General features: G+C 38.4%; 1 protein-coding gene across 2 annotated transcripts in view; it reads left to right on the plus strand.

Annotated features, from left to right (window-relative positions):
* Positions 1–26,011, plus strand: part of BTBD8 (BTB domain containing 8) — a 96,023-nt gene that overhangs the window by 28,031 nt on the left and 41,981 nt on the right. For both annotated transcript variants that reach the window (XM_053592277.1, XM_053592278.1), the window contains 2 exons: positions 8,816–8,933; positions 24,882–24,971. In XM_053592277.1, the coding sequence (XP_053448252.1) occupies positions 8,816–8,933; positions 24,882–24,971 (208 nt within the window). The remainder of the gene's footprint in view (positions 1–8,815; positions 8,934–24,881; positions 24,972–26,011) is intronic.

The raw sequence follows: 26,011 nt of genomic DNA on the forward strand, positions 1-26,011 counted from the left end.
AGGGGTACAAATACTTGAAAGTGGTTGCAAGTTTTTCATTGGCCTCTCTATCCTCTGGACAATATTGTCCTTTCCTATTGGTTATTGATAGTATCTTTCTATTGGTCATTGGTTACCTGGGTTACTTCACACTCACATTCTTATGGGCCACCCAGTCTTCTGGGTTTTCCTCCCATCCCTCCAGAAGCCCCTTTCTTAGAAGTGTCCTTTCTCAAAAACAAAATAATAACAAAAAAACACATTCTTGAACCTCGGAGCTTAAATTACCAAAAACATGTCTTACTTTCCTAGCCATGCAGAGTTATTCCTTTATTATTTTTAGTTTTAACTTTCCAGTCATGCCAGTATTCTATGGATTATATGAATCATAATTTCTAGAAGCATGCATTCCCTCGTACTAACAAATTTTCAATGTGGCACAAGACAGTTTTGCTAACAAACCAAGATTATCTTTGTTAGCACAGGACAGTTTTGCTAACAAACCAAGATATCTTTAGATTTTTCTGTAATAAGAAGCCAAAAGTGGAAAAAATTGTTGCGCAATTGATGCTTTAGTATTTTATTTGTAAATGATTTAGGTATTCAGCAAATGTCCATCATTTAATTTAGAGAAACTCCAAGGGTGTAAGTTACTGAAGAGATAAAGGAAGCTATTTTTAAGTAGACATAACATAAAAGAAAGCTAACCATCATTAAAGTTAGCTATTTTTACAGCATCTGCATGTAAAGCAGTCATCACAAAAGCAAGGATCCTAAAAAATGTCAGTATACGGGTTTTTAATTTTACTGTTGTACTTGAAGTAGCGGGTGCTGTGCTTCCACTTGCACCTTTGTTCCCAGGTCAAACTCATACTGACATAATCTTTAACTTCGAGGAAAAAGTTAGTTCTTATCTTTCTCAGAGTTTTGGAGTACTTAATTTATGTAAGTGTAACAGAATGGCCTTAAGAAAAAAGGTAAGATTGTTTTCCGTCTCTTCAAAACCCTCCTTTCAACTCTTTTTTCCAAACGAAAACTGATATCCAGGCTGAGCACAGTGGCTCACGCCTGTAATCCTATCCCTCTGGGAGGCCCAGGTGGGTGAATTGCCTGAGCTCAAGAGTTTGAGATGAGCAAGAGCAAGACCCCATCTCTACTAAAAGTAGAAAGACTAGCTGGGTGTTGTAGTGGGAGCCTGTAGCTTCCAGGAGTTTGAGGTTGCTGTGAGCTGTCATGATGCCATGGCACTCTACCCAGGGCAACTGACTGAGACTTTGTCTCAAAATAAATAAATGAGGGAGGGAGGGAAGAAGGAAAGAAAAAGGGAAGCCTACATCCATGCCTTTTGCTCTTCTGCCATAGGAGATAGCTCAAGGGAGTTGTCTGGGCAGAGGCCAGGAAATCATTTTAGCTGAAGATGGGATGAATCTGGACAGAGGCCACAAGATTGTCTCAGCTCAAAATGGGATTGTGGGATTAATCAGAACTTTTAAAAGCTCTACATTTCTGCTGAGAATGAAGAATTTAGACTTTGAGCCCATAGTGTGCCATTTTCCTCCTTTGCTGGCAAAGTAACAAATTTCTCTTTCCTTCTCAAACCACTCGTCCTCATTATTCTGACGCAGCCTTGGGGACAAGTGGCAAGTTTTCAGTAACATAAACACTTGTTTTTCTTTAAGTCAGTTAAATGGAACTCTTTTTATAATTTTGGCAGTATAATCTGGAGGTAGAAAAATACTATATACATGTAACATACTGCCAACCTCCAGGGAGAAACTGAGGCAAAATTAATACAAGTAGAGAATTTATTTGGGCCAAGTGTGAGGACTGCAGCCTTGGAGATAGAGATTCAAGTTGGCCTGCAGTTACAAGTGGGTTTCTAAAGGAAAAAAGAAGGAGGCAATTTTTTAAGTTGTTTGCCAAGAATTTATATTGGTTCATTAAAACAACACAAGCTATTGATTGACCATACAGTTGTCCTTTGCATCACCAATTCCAGGAACATGAAGATAATGGGCAAGGGTCACTTTATACAACTTGTGGTAACATCTTAGGTAATTTATCAGCTAGTCTGGAAACTACAGGGAGAGAAAAAGAAAAGCAGAATGTCTCTAAGCAGTTAACCCAGGGTATGGGTAGGGTAGGCTTAAGTGAAGTCTCATGCTTATGTCTCTCTGGGCCTAATAAATTTTGCATACCTCACATTATTCAGGCTGCTCTGAGGCACTTTTCTTTTTCAATACATACATATATGTGTTTATATAAACACACAGAAGCAGATATGACACCTGTCACTATAAAACTCTAGTCACATGCCAGGTACAAAAAATATAGTTGTATCTAAATTATGTTTTTTGCAGATGGAATAAGTTAAGGTTATCTGCTCAGATGGACAAATATTTCTACTAATATTTGTGGAAAAGACTTAAGATTTTTGTTTGCCAGTTTGCAAATGGTTCATTTAAAACAATTTTTTTCTTCCGATGAGTCATCTCCCCTAAATTTGCATTTCTAAAGGGATAGCAGTTAGGTAAGACCATGTAGACAATTTGTATCTCAAAAGCACGAAGCTTAGATTAGGCTTAAATATCATTTTTTGTATAACCAAGAACGGTGTTTGGTAAAGTCCCAGTTAAGTCCAAATGGCCAGGAAAAACACCTTCAACAAAGATAAGGCTTATCATACAGATTTAAGCCAATGCCTTTTCCATTGAAAGTATTTCTAGTGGTTTTAGTCCTCCTCCTCTGTGCAGAGAAGGAGAAGCTCTTACAAAAGGAAATTTCCTTTAAACTGTTCATTTTGCTTACATTGCAAAGGAGTCTCAAAATATTAATAGCTGGGTAAATGCCAGAAAGGTGTAGTTTGGAGACTAACTCAGCTGGATAGGTGGCTTCCCCAACCCAGTTTTTGTTTTTTTCATGAGATTACTGAGTTAAGGGCAGAGCCCAATAATGAATAGGACAGACAAAGCATTTCCTATGCCTGGACCCAGCTCGGGTAGACTAGAATATTTTACAAATAACACTTCTAATCTTACCTTTGTTATCTGAAAAAAGTAATGAGATTTATAATGTGGACAAGGAGAGCTTTATTTCTTGTATAGGATTTACAGCCCACGGTGGCCATTTCAGCAGCAGCAGGCTGGCAGACAGTGCTCCTGTGCTCCTGGCCCCAAGTCAGATACACGTATGTCATGGGACGGACAAAGACAACAGGATTTTATCATGAGCAGGGTAGCTAAATATACATATTTTAAAAGCTATGGGAGGAGTCATGAATATTTATGAAAAGAAAACTGCAAGCCTGCGCAATGGTGCTCAGTCCTTTAAAGGGGTCCGTGTGTAAAATTACCTGCCCTCATTGGAGGTGGAGGTTCATACCTATAATCCCAGCACTCTGGGAGGCCAAGGCAGAAGGATTGCTTGAGCACAGGAGTTTAAGACCAGCCTGAGCAAGAGCAAGACCCCATTTCTAAAAATAGAGAAATTAGCCAGCTGTTGTGGAGGGCGCTTGTAGTCCCAGCTCCTCATGAGGACTGTTTGAGCCCAGGAGTTTGAGGTTACTGAGCTCTATAATGATGCCACTACACTCTACCCTTGGGACAGAGTGGGACTCTGTCTCAAAAAAGAAATTTAAAAAGGCTGCCCTTTATGTCAAAAAGGTGAAACCCTCTCTGCACATGTTCTGTAAACTATCAGAACCACTTCATGTTTGGTGTGGTCTTTTCTCAAGGAAGAATGCTAATCTGGCCTTAGGAAATAAAGCGTAATGGCTGTTAGCAAGGGAGGAGTTAAATGATGCAAATCTGACTTCCTGTCTTGTCTTGGCTAGGAATTCAGCTTTAAGGTTTCTCTGGGATCCCCTTGGCCAAGATGGGTCTGTTCAGTTTGGGGGCAGTGCTTAGGATTTGATTTAGTTCACACCTTATAGTGAGAAACTGGTTTATCCTTTTTCTGTTTATAAGTTTGAATGGAAGACCAGTCAGGTTATTGAGAGGAAATACTTTGGGGATGGATTTGTTGAAGTCAAAATAAAAATACAGAGATTCTCTAAATTTAACATTTTATGTGGGAAGAAAGAATTGCAATCCAGGGCATACACACAGACTTAGTAGTCTTTGGTAGGTTCAAAAAGCAGAGAGTGTTGGCGGTTTTATAAAAAAGAGGAATGTTGAGTGTTATCTAGAGAGAAAGTTCATTGGTATCAGTAAAGCTTTGGGGAGCTGGTAAGCTCTGATTGGTGAGCAAGGGTAGTGGGAAAAATTAATCCTAGAGCTGCAGCAAGTTATTCCAGAAGCTATAGATAAAACTGTTCTCAGGTTGCAAAAGTTTCGGCAGTTGAACTTGCAGAGAATCGTGTTTCTGGAACGATGTTATGTACCGTGAGTACTTTCTCCCCCAACCCCTCTACCCTGATTAGCTTGGGTATTTAAGGATGACCCAGTTCATATGATCAACTTTCACATCCTCTAAGACAGTGGTTCTCAAGAATTGTATTAAAGGGCTGCGGCATTAGGAAGGTCGAGAACCACTGCTCGGAGAGATCATCCTAGTCCTTTTTTTTTTTTTTTGGTCCATCCCTGAAAGATTGAACGGTAAGATCTTTGATATCTTTCTCAGATATCTCTCATTTGGTTTCAGCTGTCCATTTATAGGATTTTCCAGGTCCCAGTGTCTTGTGAATAAATCGGTAAAGATCAAGGAATCCTAGATCATATGCTCCAATGAGAATTCTAAATTCCTCAGCAATTTCGGGGGGGTTTCTTGGGGGCAAGGAAACCTTTCACTATTGCTCTGAACTTCAGATTTTGACCATAGCATAAAGGTGGTTAAGAAACATACTTGGATGATCTGAGGGCCTAATTTGATAGGGTATTTGTCTAGCCTTCTTTTTGTAACTAATGAAAGTTAGTAGTTTCACAGTAGGCAGAGGAGGACAGAGAGAGTGAAGGTGAAATCAGAGTTAAGTCAAAGTACAGTTTTTTTTTTCTTTTCATTAATTAGTTTAAGTATTTCATTTGTCTTTTTTTCTTTCACTTGCCTTTTTAAAGGAATCTTTTTTTTTTCTTTTTCAACGTCAACAATCTTTATTACCAAACTCACTACAGGGTTAACTCTTTAACCCCACCTACCAGCAAAAACAAGATCAAGCATGGAGGTTAACAGACCCAAGAAAGATCATCTCTAAGGGGTGACACCTGTGGCTCAACGGAGTAGGGTGCCAGCCCCATATGCTGGAGGTGGCGGGTTCAAACCTAGCCCCGGCCACAAAAACTGCAAAAAAAAAAAAGATTGTCTCTAAGAGGATTGAAAAATATATACATCTGTGTGGATTTTTTAAAAGTAAAATTTTCCAGTGTTATAGGAAAGATATCCCAAAGTTATTTCAGTCCATAAAAAAACAGCCATTTGGCAGTCTGTGCAGCTCTAAAAACCCCAACTCAGGATAACTCTAGAAGAAAATTATCCCCTCCAATTAAAAGAAAAACAAACAAACAAAATCACCCTTTCTCCTCTTGTTCATCTTTCATTGCTTATTCTTTGAAAGCAAAGAATAACGGGGTAGATAATATCCAGCTTAAAGGAATCTTTTAATATTTATTTTATTTATTTTTTTTAGAGACAGAATCTCACTTTATCGCCTGTAGTAGAGTGCTATGACGTCACAGCTCACAGCAACCTCCAACTCCTGGGCTTAGGCGATTCTCTTGCCTCAGCCTCCTGAGTAGCTGGGACTACAGGTGCCTGCCATAATACCCGGCTATTTTTTGTTGCAGTTTGGCTGGGGCCGGGTTCAAACCTGCCACCCTAGGTATATGGGACCGGTGTCCTACCCACTGAGCCACAGGCGCCACTCAGGAATCTTTTAATTTTTCAAATAATTTTTATTTTTAAGTATTAGGGGGTACAAGTGTTATTGTTACCTGGATGACCTGTATCATGCTGAAGTCAGGGCTTTTAGTGTGCCTTTCACCAGAATAGTGTATATCATACCTGATAGGAAGTTTTTATCTCTCATTCCTCTCCCACCCTCCCCGCTGCTTAGTTTCCAGTATCCTTTATACCACCACATGACCATGTGTACCCATCATTCAGCTGACAACATGTGGTAGTTGTTTTTCCATTACTGAGATACTTTACTTAAGATAATGTTCTCTAGTTCTATCCAAGTTGCTGCAAATGACACAATTTCATTCCTTTTCTTGGCCGAGTAGTACTCCATGGTACATAAATGTGTGCGTGCACATATGTGTACATGCATACGTGTACACTCATACCACATTTTCTTTTTCTTTTTTCTTTTTTTTTTTGCAGTTTTTGGCTGGAGTTTGAACCTGCCACCTCCCATATATGGGGCCGGTGCCCTACTCCTTGAGCCACAGGCACCACCCACCCATACCACATTTTCTTATCCATTCATCAACTGAAGGGCAGTTTGGTTGATAAAGGAATATTTTAGAGAGGAAATTTTTGATTCATTTAGTCTTTTAGAGGCTTCTTCATGCCAATCAAAAATATATCCCCCTGCTTTTTTTGGGGGGAGGGGGCAACCTCACAGCAACCTCAAACTCTTGAGCTCAAGCAATCCCCTTGCCTAAGCCTACCACGTAGCTGGGACCATAAGCCCACCACAATGCCCAGATAGTTTTAGAGACAGGGTCTTGTTCAGGCTTGTCTCAAACTCATGAGCTCAGGCTGTCCACCTGCCTTGGCCTCCCGGAGTGCTAAGTTTAAAGGCGTGAGCCACCACTCCCGGCCTATCCCATTGTTTTGAGGTATTTGGGATCTTTTTTCTTTTTTTCCCATGTGCCCCATAGATGAGCAATTTTTTTTTTTTTTTCAGGTTAAAACTTCCCCATTGTGGCCACCAAAATTGTGAATTACTTTGGTAAGGTTTACCCATTTCTCTAGAAAAGGATAGTTTCCAAGAGGCCCAGTCTCAGAGGAACCCATTATTTCCCCTCTTCTCATAACCTTACCTACTGGAGATCTCCCTATATTTCTTTGGTCACTTTGCAACCCAGCCTGGGTAAAAATGCTCAAACTGGGAAAACTTGACACAGATTGTGGATTTCGAATCCAAGAGGGAATTACTGGTGGTGACTTCCAAATGCTCAGCAATAAGCAGTGATACAGGGACCTCACAGGGCACCTATACCTGTTTATGCGTTGCTCTCGCAAGTTGTTGAGGGTCTCCTTTAGATCCTATTTCTAACACCAGCTCTGTTAAAAGAAAAACTTTACACAAATAAATTTAACTAAGTTTGTTTAGCAAAGAATGATTCATGGATAATGCAGCACTGACAAACATGCTTCAGGGAGCTCCGCTATGCAGTGTTGGCAGTGAATATTGATCTGCAGAAGTACAATACAGAAATAGCTTCATTGATTACAGCTAGGTGTTTGCCTTATTTGGACATGGTGTGATCATTTGGCTGCCTGTGATTGGCTGAAACTTGACTGCTTGTGATTGGCTGAGATCTAGCTAATTATTACCAAAAAGGTGTGTTCCTAAGTTGGGTTAGGTTTTGGTATATTAGGTTACAGTTCATTAAGTAGGCACTCAAAGTCCTGAGACAGCTTCAGGTCAAATTTAATTCAACACAGTGTAGTATTTTTTTAATATGTAGTTAGCTAAATAGGGATATATATATCATCTATGAGCTATAATATACAACTTAATGTCTTTTATTTCCTACTTCCTTTTTTTTTTTTGCAGTTTCTGGCTGGGGCTGGGTTTGAACCCACCACCTTCCGGCATATGGGGCTGGCACCCTACCCCTTTGAGCCACAGGTGCCGCCCTATTTCCTACTTCCTGAACAGTAAATCTCTTGAAATAGAGATAGTTTTTTAAAAAATGCTTTTTTTCTATAGCTTTCCATATTGTGTATAATACTAAACTCATAGTAAGTAATGAGTAATGAGTAAGCTCTAGTAATACTCAGTGGTTTCAGTTGAATTTTTATCAGTTCACTCTCATTCTGGACATATACTCATGAAATACGGAATTGGAAGGAATTAAGTACTGGAAAAGTTTCTAATTCAGATGTTCATGAAGTGACTTCATTTTTGGCATATAATTTTGTGATAATACTACATACATCTAAATGTGTATCTATATTAAAAACATAGAGTCACGCATTATATAATGACACTATGGTCAATGATGGACAACATCTATGAAAATAGTCCCGTAAGATTATAACATTGTAGTTTTAATGTCCCTTTTCTATGTGTAGATACACAAATACCACTGTGATACAGTTGCCAATAGTTCTTCAATACAGTAGCATGCTGTATGGCCAGCTGTACATTGGAAGAATAAGAGTTGTCCTGGGCCACACAGTAAATACACAAACACCAACAAAAGCTGATTAGCAAAAAACAAACAAACAAACAAAAAAAACTGTGCATATTTTCCTGTGATATCCAATACCACAGATAAGGTTGGACACCCCTACTTACAGGTTTGTAGTCTAGGAGCAACAGGCTATAGAGATTGCCTAGGCATATAGCAGGCTATATCATTTAGGTTTACATGCGTACACTCTATGATGTTTGCACAATAGCAAAGTCGCCTAATAACATTTTCCAGAGCGAATCCCCATCCTTCAGTAACCCATAACTATGTATTTGAAAGTAGGTAGAAATACATGTATTTCAAAGCAGAAGATAGATGATTTTAAAGTTTTGGTTTTATTTTGAATTTACTGCTTAAGTATTATAGTTAACTGAGATAACTGTGTGGAAAGCTTCTTGCTAATAATAGAAAACAAGATTTTTGGATGTTTATAATATTAAACTATTTTTTAATCTTATTTTTCTTTTTTAAAGATAACTGTCATTTGGAAGCTGCATCTGAATTAGGAGAAGATTTATTAAAGCTTTATATGAAACCTTGTTGCCCAGATACTGATATTTTTGTTGATGGAAAATGTTTTAAAGCTCACAGGTAAATAGACATGTAATTGATTTGGTGTCCTATTTGTAATGCTGTGTAGGAGGGTGGCTGCTTTTTTTTTTAACATGGTGTTTTTCAAGCTCTGATTCACATAGGTCACAGAGGTTTCGTGATTCCTGAAGGGGTCTCTGGCAGGGAAGAGGGTGGCCGTCAGGCAGAGTTTCCTGCCTATAGGCTTACATGAGCATACACACCCAGAGATTTGAGTGTTTCAACCAGACCAGCTCTCCTCTCATCTAGGCTTTGAATTGGGTATGAACCTAAGATTTCATTAGAAGAAAATGTTCTGCTGCCTAAAATAGGTTTGAAAGCCACTGCCACAGAAAATGTAGTTAAATGCAGTTTTTAATTTTATAGGCATTATACTATTGAGAAGTATTATTTCTAGATGAATAACATGTATTTTTCTCTGAATGCATTTTGGCTTAAAATCTGTGATTCGAAATAGATGGTACTCATGAATAGCATTGATTAGGTTTAATGTTTCCATGTACTTTTTAAAAACCATTGTTCTTCTTCAATGTTGGAATGCTTAGATAGACTTTTAGATTTCAAATTAAAGCCTGCTGCCTGTTTTCGTCAGGCTCTTTGGATTGCACATAACTAAAATCTGCTTAAAATAAGAAAAAGAGTTAATAAGAAATATATATTATCTTTTGAAACTCAAGGGAAAGGTTTACAGCAAGGTCTTGCTACGGACTAGAAACACAACCAGAAAACTGGGGAACCCGGACAATTCTTCCACCCTCTCTTTGAGGGTGGAAGTTAGTCTGGTATTCCTCAAGAGAAAGAACCAGATTATTTGCAGTGGCAAGAAGCTGTCTTCTAGGTTCAAGAGTGTATTTCCCTTAATGAAATTAGCGGTAGGTTTGGATGACAGGAATTCTTCAAGCCAAACAGTGGTGATATTTGTGCTCTCAGATATCAGGTTGTACCAGTTAATTGGAAGTAGGACATTGCCAAACCCTGGGAGGGACAGTTTGAATCAGACCGTTTACTATTCAAAATCTGAAACTGTTCTATCTGGGGACATAATACTTTGTAAATATAAATCTACACATTCCTAATTCTTATACAATTTGTGTTAGCGATAGTGAAATTCAGGATGTAATACAGATGATTACGTTTCCCACGCTGTAGGTGCACATTTCCTAAATCGTGGTGTATGTCTGCCTGCCTTCTCTTCCTTCTTTCCTTCCTTCCTTTTTTCTGTGTTTTTTTTCTCTCCTTTCTTTCTTCCATCTTTCCTTCCTTCTTTCTTTTTTTGGCTGACTCAATTTTATTTTAAAAATTAATTTAATTTTTTTTTTTATTTTGTGTCCAGGTTTCTCTTGAGACCGAAGTTCTACTCATAAAGCCCTAAAGCTATTGTCACATGGGAGGCAGAACCCGGTGACCATTTGCAACTGTCCTTAAACAGTGTCTGTATTTGACCCCTCCCTTTACATGCCTGACAGTGAGTGGACTAACAGGAGCTAGACTTAGAATATTAGGTTTGTATTCCAGGACAGCTCTTGCTCACTTTTCTGGTTTATTTTGTTCACCTAGCAATAAAAATGAATTTATATTAACTGGATATGAGGATATGTTTCAAATTTTAGGTTTTCCTACTTTGTTGGCCTTGCACAAGTTGGAATAACAAATTCTAAAATATGTTACCTTTCCAGTCCAGAGTCAAACATCCCTCTGTTTGGTACTTACTAATTTTATTACATGGTTCAAAGAATATTATGTCAGCAGTTAAAAAAAACTTATATTTATGTCAAGCCCACATACTTATCTCATCTTTAGAATGAGATAGGAACATTCTAAGTTATATCATGATGAGTGTCAACATTTCTTCTATTAGATTTTTAAATCCATTTGTAGTACGGATGCTTTAGTTTTTCTTTTTTTTTCTTTTTTTTTTGTGACAAAGTCTTACTCTATCACCCTGGGTAGAGTGCTGTGGCATCATAGCTCACAGCAACCTCAAACTCTTGGGCTCCAGTGATCCTCTTGCCTCAGCCTCCCAAGAAGCTGGGACTACAGGCCTCCCCCCACACATACATAACCACTGGCTAATTTTTCTATTTTTAGTAGAGACGGGGTCTCACTCTTACTCAGGCTGGTCTTGAACTGAGCTCAAGTGAGCTACCCTCCTTAGCCATCCAGAGTGCTTGTATTACAGGAGTGGGGCACTGTGCCTGACCTTATTTTTTCTTAATTATATTGAACAACACAAAGTACTTATAAGATTTTATAATCAGAATTATATTCTCTTTAGGTCTCAACATTTAAGCCAGTTTAGATTGCTAGTTCAGTATGTTCAGATGGATTTGGTATTCTATAGAGTTAATATTTCTCTCATGCTCAAGTCACTTCCTTAAAAAGTCCCTGATAAAAGTTCTTCCAAGAGGGCGGCGCCTGTGGCTCAGTTGGTAAGGCGCCGGCCCCATATACCGAGGGTGGCGGGTTCAAACCCGGCCCCGGCCAAACCGCAACCAGAAAATAGCCGGGCGTTGTGGCGGGCGCCTGTAGTCCCAGCTACTCGGGAGGCTGAGGCAGGAGAATCGCTTAAGCCCAGGAGTTGGAGGTTGCTGTGAGCTGTGTGAGGCCACAGCACTCTACCAAGGGCCATAAAGTGAGACTCTGTCTCTACCAAAAAAAAAAAAAAGTTCTTCCAAGATTGTCTCTAATTATTCTGTCTATTCTTTCCTGTAATCCTCTGCCTCGAGCACTTTCTGTGCTGAAAGGTAGTCTGATGCCAGTCTCTTGCTTATGGTGGCATAGCTATAAGCCAAAGGAGTTATTTTAAACAGAGTGGTTAAGAGTATTTGGACTGTGAAGCCAGTCTGCCTAGGTTTTAATTCTAACTCCACCATCATTAGTTGTATGAGTTTGGACAAGTTATTTGACATTCATTCTGTGCTTCAGTGTCTTCATCAAAGATGGGGTTTATGATAGTACCCATCTCGGGGTGATTAAATTACAGTCATGTACCACATAAACGTGTTTTGGTCAATGACCTAGACTGTGTATAGGATGGTGATGATGTAAAATTATAATAGAGCTGAAAAATTCCTATCACCTAGTGGCACTTATAACTGTCATAATGTCATAGCACAATGCATTATCACCTTTGCTATATTTAGACATGTTTAGAAATGCAAATACTGGGCGGCGCCTGTGGCTCAGCGGGTAGGGTGCTGGCCCCATATGCCGAGGGTGGCGGGTTCAAACCCAGCCCCGGCCGAACTGCAACAACAACAACAAAAAAATAGCCGGGCGTTGTGGCGGGCGCCTGTAGTCCCGGCTACTTGGGAGGCTGAGTCAAGAGAATCGCCTAAGCCCAAGGATTTGGAGGTTGCTGTGAGCTGTGTGACACCACGGCACTCTACCGAGGGCGATAAGGTGAGACTCTGTCTCTACCAAAAAAAATAATAATAATAAAAAAAAATTAAAAAAAAAAAAGAAATGCAAATACTAGTGTGTTACAGTTGCCACCACAATATTCAGTACAGTGATGTGCTATATAGGTTTATAGCCAAGAAGAAATGGCTGTGCTGTGTAGCCTAGGTATACCATCTAAGGATTGGGTAAGCATGCTCTGTGATGTTTGCATAAGATGGAATCATCTAACATACATCTCAGAATATATCCCTGTTGTTAAGTGATGCATAACTATTATATTTAAACTATTTTAACCAAAACCTGTCGTATACTAAGTATTACATGTCTTTGCTATTATCATCTAGCTTAGTACCTGGCACATGGTAAGCTTTCAAAGGTACTGTTAGGGCCGGGCTCATTGGCTCCCACCTGTAATCCTAGCACTTTGGGAGGCTGACACAGGTGGATTGTCTGAGCTCAGGAGTTCAAGACCAACCTTAAGCAAGACCCCTGTTTTTACTAAAAATAGATAAAAACTAGCCTGGTAGGGCGGGTGCCTATAGTACCAGCTCCTCAGGAGGCTGAGGCAAAGGGATCGCCTAAGCCCTAGAGTTTGAGGTTGCTGTGAGCTACGATGACACCATGACACTTTATCCAGGGTGACAGAGTAGACTCTGTCCCAAAGACAAAACAAAGATACTGTTAGTTACTGTAAATATTTATATGATATCTGAAAGAGAGGCACAAAGTTGCCTATTCTACCTTGTTTTTAGAGCAAGTTTCAGCACACTATGCCACAAATGTGTTAAGTAGCCTGTTTTTGTATGAGACAACAAGAAACAAAAGAAAAGTATGCAGCAGAGACCGCAAAGCCTAAAGTATTTACTCTCTGGGCCTTTGCAGAAAATGTTTTCTATTCCTGGTCTTAATTGGATTTACGGGAAGGAAGTTTAAATGAAATAATTATAAGACCATATATATACATTACTATGTAGAAAATGATTTAATATTAATTACTTTGTAAATGATAGTCAACCCTGTCCACTTGAGAGGTTCAAAATAATGATAAATTAGGTGTGGGAATAATAGAGGGAAATGAGATGAAACTCCAGCCTTAGGGAAGACGGGTTTTATGAAAGTTACAGTGAAAATTCTCAAGAGAAAGCTAACTTTCTTTTTATAAAGTCATGTTCTCTAAGGTATTTGCTAAGAAGTAAAATGGATAATACGGCAACCAACAAATTTGAATTCACTTCTATAGGTTTAACCCTTATTCAGTTATGTAGAACTAATACTCTTGGAGTAAAAATACTTAAACAATTAGTCCTGGCAAAAATTCCTTCTCTAGAGCTTCTCTGGCTAATGCAGACCATTATTCTGCCCAGAGTAGCGAATCTAGTTCAGCTAACATTAGGAAGTACTGAATAGCAGTGTGCAAAAGGAGTAAGGGAGAAATTAGGGCATCTTGAGAGAGCCAGAAGCAGCACTGTCAGTTGAAATTAAATTTAATCAAAAGGAGAAAATAGTTTTTGGCATGTTGTAAAATAAAAAATTTGGCAAAGATTCTCAATACACCAGGCCATCTACAGCATTGTTTTTTAGCCAGAGACATTGGTCTAATAGGCATGTTTACTGAGTTTCTGTTTTAAAATCAAGGTAATTGTTAAGAGGGACGGAGGGAGGGGGTGGGGCCTTAGTGTGTGTCACACTTTATGGGGGCAAGACATGATTGCAAGAGGGACTTTACCTAACAATTGCAATCAGTGTAACCTGGCTTATTGTACCCTCAATGAATCCCCAACAATAAAAAAAAAAAAAAAAAATCAAGGTAATTGTTAAAGCCTCAGATGCTGTTAATCTTATTCAGATGGAAATGGTAACATCCTGTATTAAAGTCTTCCAAGAAGCAGACATGACTGTAGAATTAGACTTGCAGGAAGTTAATTAGGGTGAAGGCATGTGAGAGAACGTGGGGAGGAAGGCAGAGAAGGCTGAGAGGCTGTTAGGGGGCAGTGCTGACCTTACTCTGAGTGAAAGAGAAAGGGAAAGAAGGTAGAAACATCCTACTTGAACTGCAGTGGAATCTAAGGGAAGTTTGATAAGACTGTTGGAAAGTTTCCAAGAGAAAGTCACCCCTCAGACCCTCCTGTCTCCTAGGGATAGACCTGTTTTATGCCTTTGGGCTCAGTCCCTGGCAAGGAATAGTGAGAAGGTGGCATTGGGACCAAGGCAGTATGGATTTCAGAGTGCTGTAGCTGGGGTGTAGGACGGCTTGCAGTCAGGGTTGTGGGGGTTTATTCTTATGACTCCTACACATTTCATGATGTACTATGTATTTATATATTTTTGCTACTGTGCATAGGCAGATCAAGTAAGTAGATGAAAGGATAGAATTCTAATAATATTCTTTATGAAGAATTATTTTTTGGATTTTTTTTTTTTAGACAGTCTTACTATATTGCCTTTGGTAGGGTACCGTGGAGTCACAGCTCACAGCAACCTCAAACTCTTGGGCTTGGGTTTAAGTGATTCTTTTGCTTCAGACTCCCACCAAGTAACTGGGACTACAGGTGCCCGTCATAATGCCCAGCTATTTTTTTGTTGTCATTGTTGTTTAGCTGGCCTAGGCTGGGGTTGAACCCGCCAGTCTTGGTGCATGTGGCTGGCACTGTAACCACTGTGCTACAGGCACCAAGCCTTCAATTAAGAATTGTTTAATGAGCACTTACTATATGCCAGGTTCTAAGTTTGGTGCGGAGATTGAAATTTACAAAGAAATAAAGAATGAAATTCAGAAGATTAAGTGGATTCTATGAATTGAAATTCAACATAATCAATGTATTAGAAAAGATTGCCATGGAAAAAAGCCCTGGCAAGATATCCAATAAACTGTAAACAGTGTTTATTTCTATAGTGTGGAATTGAAGTAAACAAGGAAGCGGGATGAGAACTTAAAATTTTTCCTTTTTGCAAAATAAATGTAAGTTACATATTATGTTTTATTTGTCTCTTTCTCCTGTTCATTAATTCATTCGATCACTTATATCAATCAGTACAGACTCACGGCTATTTACTTTGTGTTTTGGCTAATATTTAATACTTTGGCATGTAGTTTGGCTCATTTTACACTTTGGCTTATTTATCTTTTTGCTCTGTTTGTCCCAACTTTAGCCATGGGAGCTATTTCAGAGGGTTTTTCTTCCCCTCTCACATTCTCCTAAAACTCTGTGTGAGTGTCTGTGTGTGTGTGTGTCTGTGTGTTGAGGGTTTTCTTTTTGCTACTAAAAGATGCTTTAGACACATCTGTCCTAAAATCAACCCTGATGCCTTTTATTCTAAGGGTATTAGAAAGCAAGACGCGGGTGCTTGCTGTGCTTGTTCCTGGGGTGTCTTTTCCTCTAGGTCCACTCAGCTGACAGAGCAAGGAGATATATTTGGAATACCAACCTACGTATACATAAATATCTATAAATATTTTTATATATAGTCATCTTTTTTTTGTTTGTCTTTTATAGACAGAGTCTCACTTTATCGCCCTTGGTAGAGTGCCATGGCATCACAGCTCACAGCAACCTCCAGCTCCTGGGCTTAAGTGATTCTCTTGCCTCAGCCTCCCGAGTAGCTAGGACTGCAAGTGCCCGCCACAACACCTGGCTATTTTGTTTTTTGTTGTTGTTGTTGCAGTTTGGCTGGGGCCTGGTTCAAACCCGCCACTCTTGGTAAATGGGGCCGCCGCCCTCCCCACTGAGCCCTGGGCACCACCCTGTATGTAGTCATCTTTATTAAATGAAACATGAATTCATGCTGATGTCTTCAACACTAATATATTATCTATCCTAGTTATACCTCCTTGTTTATCTGTAATTTCCCACTGAAGTGCTGAGAAACATGGCTTTCACCATCTACCATCTCTAGAGCTTAATTGTTCAATTCATGAATAATAGTTTCAGAATTGTTACTCTGTACCCCATGGGAAACAACTTCACCAGGTAGAGTACAATGCCATGTACAGTTCCTTTGCCTTTGCTCTTACAGTCTCTACTCATTTCCAAAGTTATTTAAGTTAGCACCATTTTCTCTCACCCTTTTCAGTGAGATTGTTTTGTATATTTAATACAATTAAGTTCTTTTGTCATGGTCTGCTTTCTGTCTTGCCATGCATTTCCCTGACTCTATCCTGTGATCGCCTGACTGCCTCAGGGTTTTTGTTTTAATTTGGTTATGTTAATGTTCACTTTTCCTATCAAGTTCTGTGGGTTTTGATGAATGCATGTTGTTCTGTGTCTGCCATTATAGTTGAAGAGTTTCAACAGAAGATCTCCTGTGCTCGATCTATTCAACTTTTCTTCCTACTCAAACCCCTGGCAATCTTTTTACTGTCTCCAGGGTTTTGCCTTTTCTAGAACATCATATTCATAAATGGAATCAAATAATATGTAGCCTTTTCAGGTTGATAGCTTTCTTACTTTTTTTTTTTATTAGAAACAAAAACCTTGTAAAGGACGAACGAACATAAATACATTCAGAAAAGGAAACAGACAATTGCTACATGGAAATATTAAGCAATAATAATAATAATGCAAAGAAAGTAACATTCATATTGTCAAATAAGAGTATGTTTATTATAGAATGCTTTGACTCTGAGATTCAATATAGAGTCATCAGTTAACTTATTTTTTTAAGTATCAAAAAATAGACAACCAATATTTATAAATAAAAGTAAAAGATAATTTCAAAAAAACAGATCATGCTAAGTCTTGTAGACAACAGAAAAAGAAGGGCAGCGCCTGAGGCTCAAAGGGGTAGGGCACCAGCCCCATATGCCGGAGGTGGTGGGTTCAAACCCAGCTCTGGCCAAAAAGTGCAAAAAAAAAAAAAAAAAAAGAGAGAGAGAGAAAGAAGAAATACATCAAAATCATTCTACTTGATCTGGGTACCCCTGATATTAAAGTTGGAGAAAATATATTATTATAAAGGAGAAATTACAAACATATGTCACTTATAAATGAGGATACAATATCCTAAACAACATATTAACATGTTGAGTTAAAAATTAATGTTTAAGTAATATACTTTGGTCAAAATTAAAACCAATTTATGTGAAGATTAGTCACTATTTTCTTTTCTTGTTCTTTTTTTTTTCTTCTTTTCCTCTCCCTCAGCCCTTCCCTCCTTCTCTGTCTGCTCTCCACTTCCCCCATGCCCCACCATGTCATTAATTGTCATTAATTGTCTTCAAATCAAAATTGAGTACATAGGATTCATACTTTTCCACTCCTGTGATGCTTCACTAAGAATAATGTGTTCCACCTCTATCCAGGTTAGTACAAATGCTGAAAAATCTCCATTTGTTTATGGTTGAATAATATTCCATCATATACATATGCCACAGCTTACTGGTCCATTCCTGGGTTGAAGGACATTTAGGTTGTTTCCACATTTTGGCAATTGTAAACTGGGCTGCGAGAAACAGTCTAGTACAGGTATCTTTATAATAAAAGATTTTTTTCCTTTTGGATAGATGCCCAGTAATGGGATTGCAGGATCAAATGGGAGGTCTAGGTTGAGTTCTTTGAGGTTTCTCCATACTTTCTTCAAAAAAGATTATATTAGTTTGCAGTCCCACCAGCAGTGTAAAAGTGTTCCTTTCTCGCCACAACCACGCCAGCATCTGCAGTTTTGAGATTTTGTGATATAGGCCATTCTCGCTGGGATTAGGTGATATCTCATGGTGGTTAAAATCTGCATTTCTTTAATAATTAGGGATGATGACCTTTTTTTCATATGATTTCTGGCCATTCGTCTGTTGTCTTTAGAGAAGAGTCTGTTCATCTCTCTTCCCCATGATGTATGGGATTGTTGGTTTTTTTCTTGTGAATTAATTGAAGTTCTGTATAGATCCTGGTTATTAAGTGTTTGATTCAAAATATGCAAATATCCTTTCCCATTGGGTAGGTTGTCGGTTTGCTTTAGTTGTAGTCTTCTTGGCTGTACAGAAACTTTTCAATTTAATTAAATCCCATTTGTTTATTATTGGTGGTGTTGTTATTGCCATGGCAGTCTTCCTCATAAAATCTTTCCCCAGGCCGATATCTTCCAGTGTTTTTCCTATTCTTTCTTTGAGGATTTTTATTGTTTCACGCCTTAAATTTAAGTCCTTTATCCATCTTGAATCAATTTTTGTGAGTGGAGAAAGGTTACGGGTCCAGTTTCTGTCTTTTCATGTGGATATCCAATTCTCCCAGCACCATTTATTGAATAGGGAATCTTTCCCCCAGTGGACATTCTTGTTTGGTTTATCAAAGATTAAATGGCTGTAAGTTGTTGATTTCATTTCCTGGTTTTCTATTTGATTACAAATGTCTATATCTCTATTTTTGTGCCAGTACCATGCTGTCTTGACCACTATGGCCTTGTAATACAGCCTAAAATCCGGTATGGTGATACCCCCTGCTTTGTTTTTATTACTAAGAACTGCCTTGGCTTTACAGGGTTTTTTATGGTTCCATACAAAACTCAGAATCATTTTTTGCAAGTCTTGAAAATAGGATGTTGGTATTTTAATAGGGATGGGTTGAATCGGTAAATTGCTCTGGGAAGTATAGACATTTAACAATGTTGATTCTTCCCAGCCATGAGCATGGTATGTTCTTCCATTTGTTAAGGTCCTCTGCTATTTCCTTTCTTAAGATTATATGTAGCCTTAAAAAAAAAAAAAAAAAGATTATATGTAGCCTTTTAGCCGATTTCTTTTTCTTTTCTTTCTTTTTTTTTTATTTTTTATTGAGACAGAGTCTTACTATGTTGCCCTTGGTAGAGTGCTGTGGTGTCACAGCTCACAACAACCTCAAACTCTTAGGCTCAAAAATGATTCTTTTGCCTCAGCCTCCCGAGAAGTTGGGACTACAGGCGTCCGCCACAACATCCAGCTAACAGGCTGATTTCTTTTACTGGACAATATGCATTTAAGATTCATTTGTGGGCCAGCTGCAGTGGCTCACGCCTATAATCCTAGCACTTTGGGAGGCCAAGGCAGGTGAAGTGCTTGAGCTCAGGAGTTCGAGACCAGCCTGAGCAAGAGCGAAAACTTGCCTCTACTAAAAATAGAAAAATTAGCCAGGTGTTCCAGTTACTTGGGAGGCTGAGGCAAGAGGATTTCTTGAGCCTAGGAATTTGTGGTTGCTGTGAGCTATGGTGCCACGGGCACTCAACCCCAGGCGACAGAGTGAGACTGCCTCAAAAAAAAAAAAAAGAAAGAAAGAGATATTCATTCGTGTTTTTGTGTGGCTTGATAACTAATTCTTTTTATTCCCCAGTATATGAATGTACCATAGTTTATTCACTTTTTTTCTTTTTTTGAGACAGAGTCTCACTCTGTCGCCTAAGTAGAGTGTCAGAGTGTCATAGCTCACAGCAACCTCAAACTCGTGGGTTCAAGCAGTCTTCTTGAACTTACACCAGAGTGTAAGGATTACAGGTATCTTTTCACCTTTGAAGAGCATTATGGTTCATTATGGTTGCCTCTAGTTTTGATGATTATAAACAAAGCTGTTATAAACATTCATTTGTGAGTGTTTTTATTTGTTGTTGGGGTTTTTTGTTTGTTTGTTTGTTTGTTTTTTGAGACAGAGTCTCCGTGTGTTGCCTGGGCAGAGTGCCACGGAGGTAGTCCCAGATACTCAAAAGACTGAGGACGAAGGACCAGTTGAGGCCAGAAATTTGACGCCACAGGGCACTATGATTTTAGCCTGGGCAGTACAGTGAAACCTCATCTCTACAAAAAGAATGGAAAAAAATTATCTTCGTGTGGTGAGGTGTGCCTGTAGTACCAGCTACTCAGGAGGTTGAGGCAGGAGGAAGGCTTGAGCCCAGCAGTTCATGTCTGCAGTGAGCTATGATTGCACCACTGCACTCCAGCCTAGGCAACAGAGTGAAACCCCATCTCTAAAAAAAAGTAGTAATTCATTTTAAAAACTTAACCTTAACTTACTGGAACTTTTTACTTCATAAACTTTTTACTTTTTTAAAACTTTTGACTTGCTTTTTTTTTTTTTTTTTTCCTGAGGCATAGTCTCAAGCTATAACCCTGGGTAGAGTACATGACATCATAGCTCACAGCAACCTCCAACTCTTGGGTTCAAGAGATCGTCTTGCCTCAGTTTTTTTTTTCTTTTTTCTACTTTTAGTAGAGACAGGGTCTCGCTTTCTGCCTCCCAGAGTGCTAGGATTACTGGCATGAGCCACTGCATGTGGCCTGACTATTGTAATAATACTTACTTAAAACACAAACACATTATATAGCTGTATAGAAATATCTTCTTTATATCATTAAAAGCTTTTTTCTGTTTTTAATTTTATTTTCTTACTTTTTTTTTTTTTTTAGAGACAGAGTCTCACTTTGTTGCCCTCCGTAGAGTGCCATGGCATCACAGCTCACAGCAACCTCCAGCTCTTGGGTTTAGGCTATTCTCTTGCCTTAGCCTCCCAAGTAGCTGGGACCACAGGTGTTTATTTTCTTACTTTTAAAATATTTTTGATAAAAACTAAGACATAAACACACATTAACCTAGGCCTACCCAGGATCAGTGTCATAAGCGTCTTCTGCCTCCACCTTTTATCCCACTTGGAAGGTCTTCTGGGGCAAAGACACGTGGAGCGGAGCTATCATCAGCTATGGTAACAATTCCTTCTTCTGGAATACCTCCTGAAGGACCTGCCTGAGATGTTCTACAGTTAATTTTTTGTTACAGATACAAATGAAAGGAGTGTACTCTAAATACTAATATAAAATATAGTATAATAAATACATAAACCAGTAACATAGTCATTTCTTATAGTTACCAAGTATTACGTACTGTACATAATGGTAGGTGATATACTGTTACATAGTGGCAGCACAGTAGGTTTGTTTATATCAGATCACCACCAACATGGGAGGGAGTAAGGCTTCATATTACAACCTTGCACCAGCTGTAATGTCACTAGATAACAGTTTTCCAGCTCCATTATAATCTTACAGAATCAACCTCATACATGAGGTGTATTGGTGACTAAAACATTGTTGTAAGTTGTATCACTATAAATTTTAGAAACACTTTGCCAGTATTTACAAAATATCTTTCTGAGATTTTGACAGAAATTGCCAGAATTTCTAAAATCATAAATTGACGTCAAATTTTGTCAAATGCTTTTCTGCATCTATTTTGATCTCATAATTATTTTTGGTTTTGCTAATGTGCTAAATTATATTGCCTATTTTTGGAGTAGAAAAATAATCTTGTATCCTTGGAATAATTTCATTTTGGTTGTGATGTTTTATTCATTCTATTTATTGCTAGATGGAGTTTGCTAATAATTTGTTTAGGATTTTTACATCTGTATTCATGAGAGAGATTAGCCTGTGATTTTCCTTTTTTGTAATGTCCTTGTCAGGTTTAGGCCTCAAGGTTATGACAACTTTATAAAATGAGTTGCCAAAGTACTTCTTCTTTTTTATTCTTTAATTTGGATAAGATTGATTTTTATCTTACTTGTATCTTCCTGTTTATTAAAAGTAACTGGGGAATTCACCTTAGCCTATAATTTTCTTTATTAAATATGTTTTACCTTCATTCTTTTTTTTTTTTTTTTTTTTTGTAGAGACAGAGTCTCACTGTACCGCCCTCGGGTAGAGTGCCGTGGCGTCACACGGCTCACAGCAATCTCTAACTCTTGGGCTTACGCGATTCTCTTGCCTCAGCCTCCCGAGTAGACCTTCATTCTTTTTTAATAATTAAGTTTATTAAATTAGAATGCATATACAATCAAATGCACATAACGAAAACCAAGTTCAAGGAGTTTTTGACTAATGTATAAACCTGTTAACCCCCATGACAATCAAAATAGAGCATAGTTTTTATCAACTAAAAAGTTCCCTTGTGCCCATTTTGTCATTGCTTCTCACTCCAGTCCCAACTTCCCACCCCACCCTCTGCCCAGCCCCAGGCAACAACTGAGTTTCATATGCTTTTTGCCACCTGTCTATCTTTGGTTAGTTTTCTGTTAATATCTTTTGCTCATTTTTAAATTGGACTATTTACTTATCCTTATGTTCTCTGAACTGTAGGCCATTTTACCTATCCTAGAATTTCATATAAATGGGTTTAGGCCTACTGTTGTGTCTGGCCTGTTTTGCTCAGTGTAATGTTTTTAGCTTTATCCTTGGACATATGTGTATCGGGTTCATTAAGTTTTTACTTCACAGTATTGCATCATATGGATATACCACAATTAGTTTCTCCACTGTCCTGTTGATGGGCATATTGGTTGTTTCAGTTGTTCAGATATTACTGATAAAGCTCATATGAAAACTGTGGACTTACCTTTGCACATATATTTTAATTTCTTTGGGGTAAATACTTAGGAGCAGAATTGCTGCATCATGTGATAAGTTGCTATTAATTCTTTATGAAATTGGCAAACATTTCTCCAAACAGGTTGTGCCATTTTACACTCCCAATCTGCCTAAATTGAAGAGTTCCATTTGTTTCTCATCTTCACCACCATTTGATATTGTTGGTCTTTTTAATTTTTGACACTATAATAGGTGCGAGTAGTATCTATCATATTTTTATTTTTAGACAGAGTCTCACTTTGTCACCCTTGATAGAGTGCTATGGCATCATAGCTCACAGCAACCTCAAATTCTTGGGCTCAAGAGATTCTCTTGCCTCAGCCTCTTGAGTAGTTGGGATCATAGGCACCAGCCACAACACTGGCTATTTTTAGAAACAGGATCTTGCTCTTGCTCAGGCTGGTCTGGAACTCCTGAGTGCAGACAATCCACCCACCTTGGCCTCCCAGAGTGCTAGGATGACAGGTATGAGCCACTGCGCCTGGCCTATCATATTTTGATTTTAATTTGCATTCCCTTGACCACTAGTGATGTTGAGTGTCTTCTTATATACTTATCAGCCATTTGTATATCTTGAAATGTTTCTGTTCAAATCTTTTGCTCATTTTTTAAAAATAAAACTGCAACAAAAAAATAGCCGGGCGTTGTGGCGGGCGCCTGTAGTCCCAGCTACTCGGGAGGCTGAGGCAAGAGAATCGCTTAAGCCCAGGAGTTGGAGGTTGCTGTGAGCCGTGTGATGCCACAGCACTCTACCCGAGGGCGGTACAGTGAGACTCTGTCTCTACAAAAAAAAAATATATATATCAGTCTTAGATTATTTAGGCATAAATCTTAATACAAGTAAACTATTCCTTTTTTGCCCTTAAAAATGAATCGTGTACTATAGCTTTTGCCAGACCTAATCTAATACTCAAAACATAAGTAGAATTTTCTTTTTCTTTTTTCAATATATGTATTTTGCCCATCTTTCCCAGCTGCTGTCAGCAGGTGCCTTACTCTGAGGCAGCCCAGTAAGCTGTTGTCAGAATGTCTTTATCTTCTCTGTCTGTCTGTACTCTTCCATCCCATCCTCCGCCAGAATTGTTGCTCTGTGTCATTTTCTGCTGTATTCCCAGCACCCAGCACAGAATAGAAGTCAATGGATATTTGTTGGATTTGAGAAGATAGAATGGAAATTCAAAAGAAAATATTTTTCCTTTCATTTTTTCAAACTTAAAATATAAACTTTCTTGAGTATAAGTTCAGGGGACTTTTGAACTAGAAACTGAGGACTTTTAGAATTGTAGTGTCTATCTTTAAAAATGTTTTTTAATTTTATTTATTTATTAACTTATTTATTCTAGAGAGGATATTGCTCTGTTCCCTGGGCTAGAGTGTAGTGGTGTCTTCATAGCTTACTGCAATCTTGAACTCCTAGGCTCAAGTACTTTGACTGCCTCAGTCTCCTGAGCGGCCAGGACCACAGGGATGGGCCACCACACCCAGCTACTTTTGACTATTTTTAGTAGAGACGAGTCTCAGGTCTCACTTTTGCTCAGGCCGGTCCCCAACTGGCATCAAGCAATCCTCCTGGCTTGAGTTGCCAAAGTGCTAGAATTATTGGCATGAGCCACTGCACCCAGCCTAAAAATTTAAACATTTTTTACTGACAAATAATAATTATAGTCTTTTCGTTATTAATATTTCCTCAAGATGTTAAGTAACATCTTTGGTCTCCATCATTTCATTTGTAAATTACTTTTTATTACTTTCTTAGACGTGGAAATAGTTTTATTTGTTTTAAAATTAAAGAGACTTAAGACAAAAAAATTTAAAAGGTACAAGGGCATTGAAATTAGTGTTTTAAATAAATAATAAAAATACTTAGGTATAAACATGGGCTTATAATTTTTATGATAATAATCTTGCCAGTGAATACAAATAAAATAAATAGATTGTTACCTTAGTTTATGAGGTAAAGATGAAGAGTTTCATTAAAAATTGCATTTTGCTCTTGGTGTGTGTCACACTTTATGGGGGCAAGACATGACTGCAAGAGGGACTTTACCTAACAATTGCAATCAGTGTAACCTGGCTTATTGTACCCTCAATGAATCCCCAACAATAAAAAAAAAAACTGCATTTTGCATAATACATAAATGTGTACCTGTGTTTTTCTCTCCTCTTCTCTTTAGGGCCATTTTAAGTGCCAGATCTTGTTATTTTGCTGCAATGCTGAGTGGCTGTTGGGCTGAAAGCTCTCGAGAGTATGTTATTCTTCAAGGGTAAGCATAATTTTTACAAGGCAGCTTGACTGCAAATGATTGCAAATAGTACTTCATACAAAGCACTTTTAATGAATTTAATTTCCATGAATGTTCAATGAAATATTTCTCATATAGTCAACAAAGTAATTTTTCTGTAACGGGAAGCAGTGTATTAATGTGTTTAGGCCTCTGTGACCAAATAGAAACTGGGTGACTTAAAGATAAATTTATCTTCTCCCAATTCTGGAGACTAAAAGTTTAAGACAAAAGTGCCAGCAAGGTTGGTGTCTGATGAGGGCTCTCCCCTTAGGTTGCAGATCGCCACCTTCTCAGGTTGTGCTCAGAAGGCCTTTCCTTAGTGCATGCACTTGGAGAAAGAGCTTTATGGTCTCTTCTTATAAGGAAGCTAATCCTATCAGATCAAGGGACTCACTCTTTTGACCTCCTTTAACCTTAATTACTTCCTTAAAATTGTAAAATAATAATAATAATTTCCTTAGAGGCCTCATCTCCAAGTAGGACCACACTGGGATTTGGGCTTCACCATGTGAGTTTGTAGGGAACATGAACATTTTGGCCAGAATGATTAGTTTTTGATTATGGGAGATATAAAATGCTAGGCTAAAGTGTTTATGGTTTTGTGGGTAAAAAGAATTTGTAGGTTGATCTGTTGGTGATATTTTATCATCACTGTTGAAGAACCACCCATGGCCGCGGCCGAGCGCTTTAATTTTCTATGCTTCTTCCACCTTTACTCTGTCCTGTTCAGTTTTAGAATCCGTCTTTGAGATAACAAAAGTATATTCACATGTTATGGATGAGTAAAAACAGGATCACAGAAATATCTTCCCAGGGTTACTTGGTAAATATATGCTTATGCGTTGTTCATGTTTTTTCTTAATTCAGAGTTCATTCCACCACAGACACTGAAGAAATTAAAAACTTTCCCATTGACATGGATGTTTGAGCTAGCTCAGATTATTCTCCACTGTTTACATTAGTGCTTTTCAAACTTTGCCCCATAGAACCCTGAAGTTCCTGGTAGGTACATTAGGAGG

The sequence above is a fragment of the Nycticebus coucang genome, chromosome 5, assembly GCF_027406575.1.
Source record: "Nycticebus coucang isolate mNycCou1 chromosome 5, mNycCou1.pri, whole genome shotgun sequence".
NCBI lineage: Eukaryota > Metazoa > Chordata > Mammalia > Primates > Lorisidae > Nycticebus > Nycticebus coucang.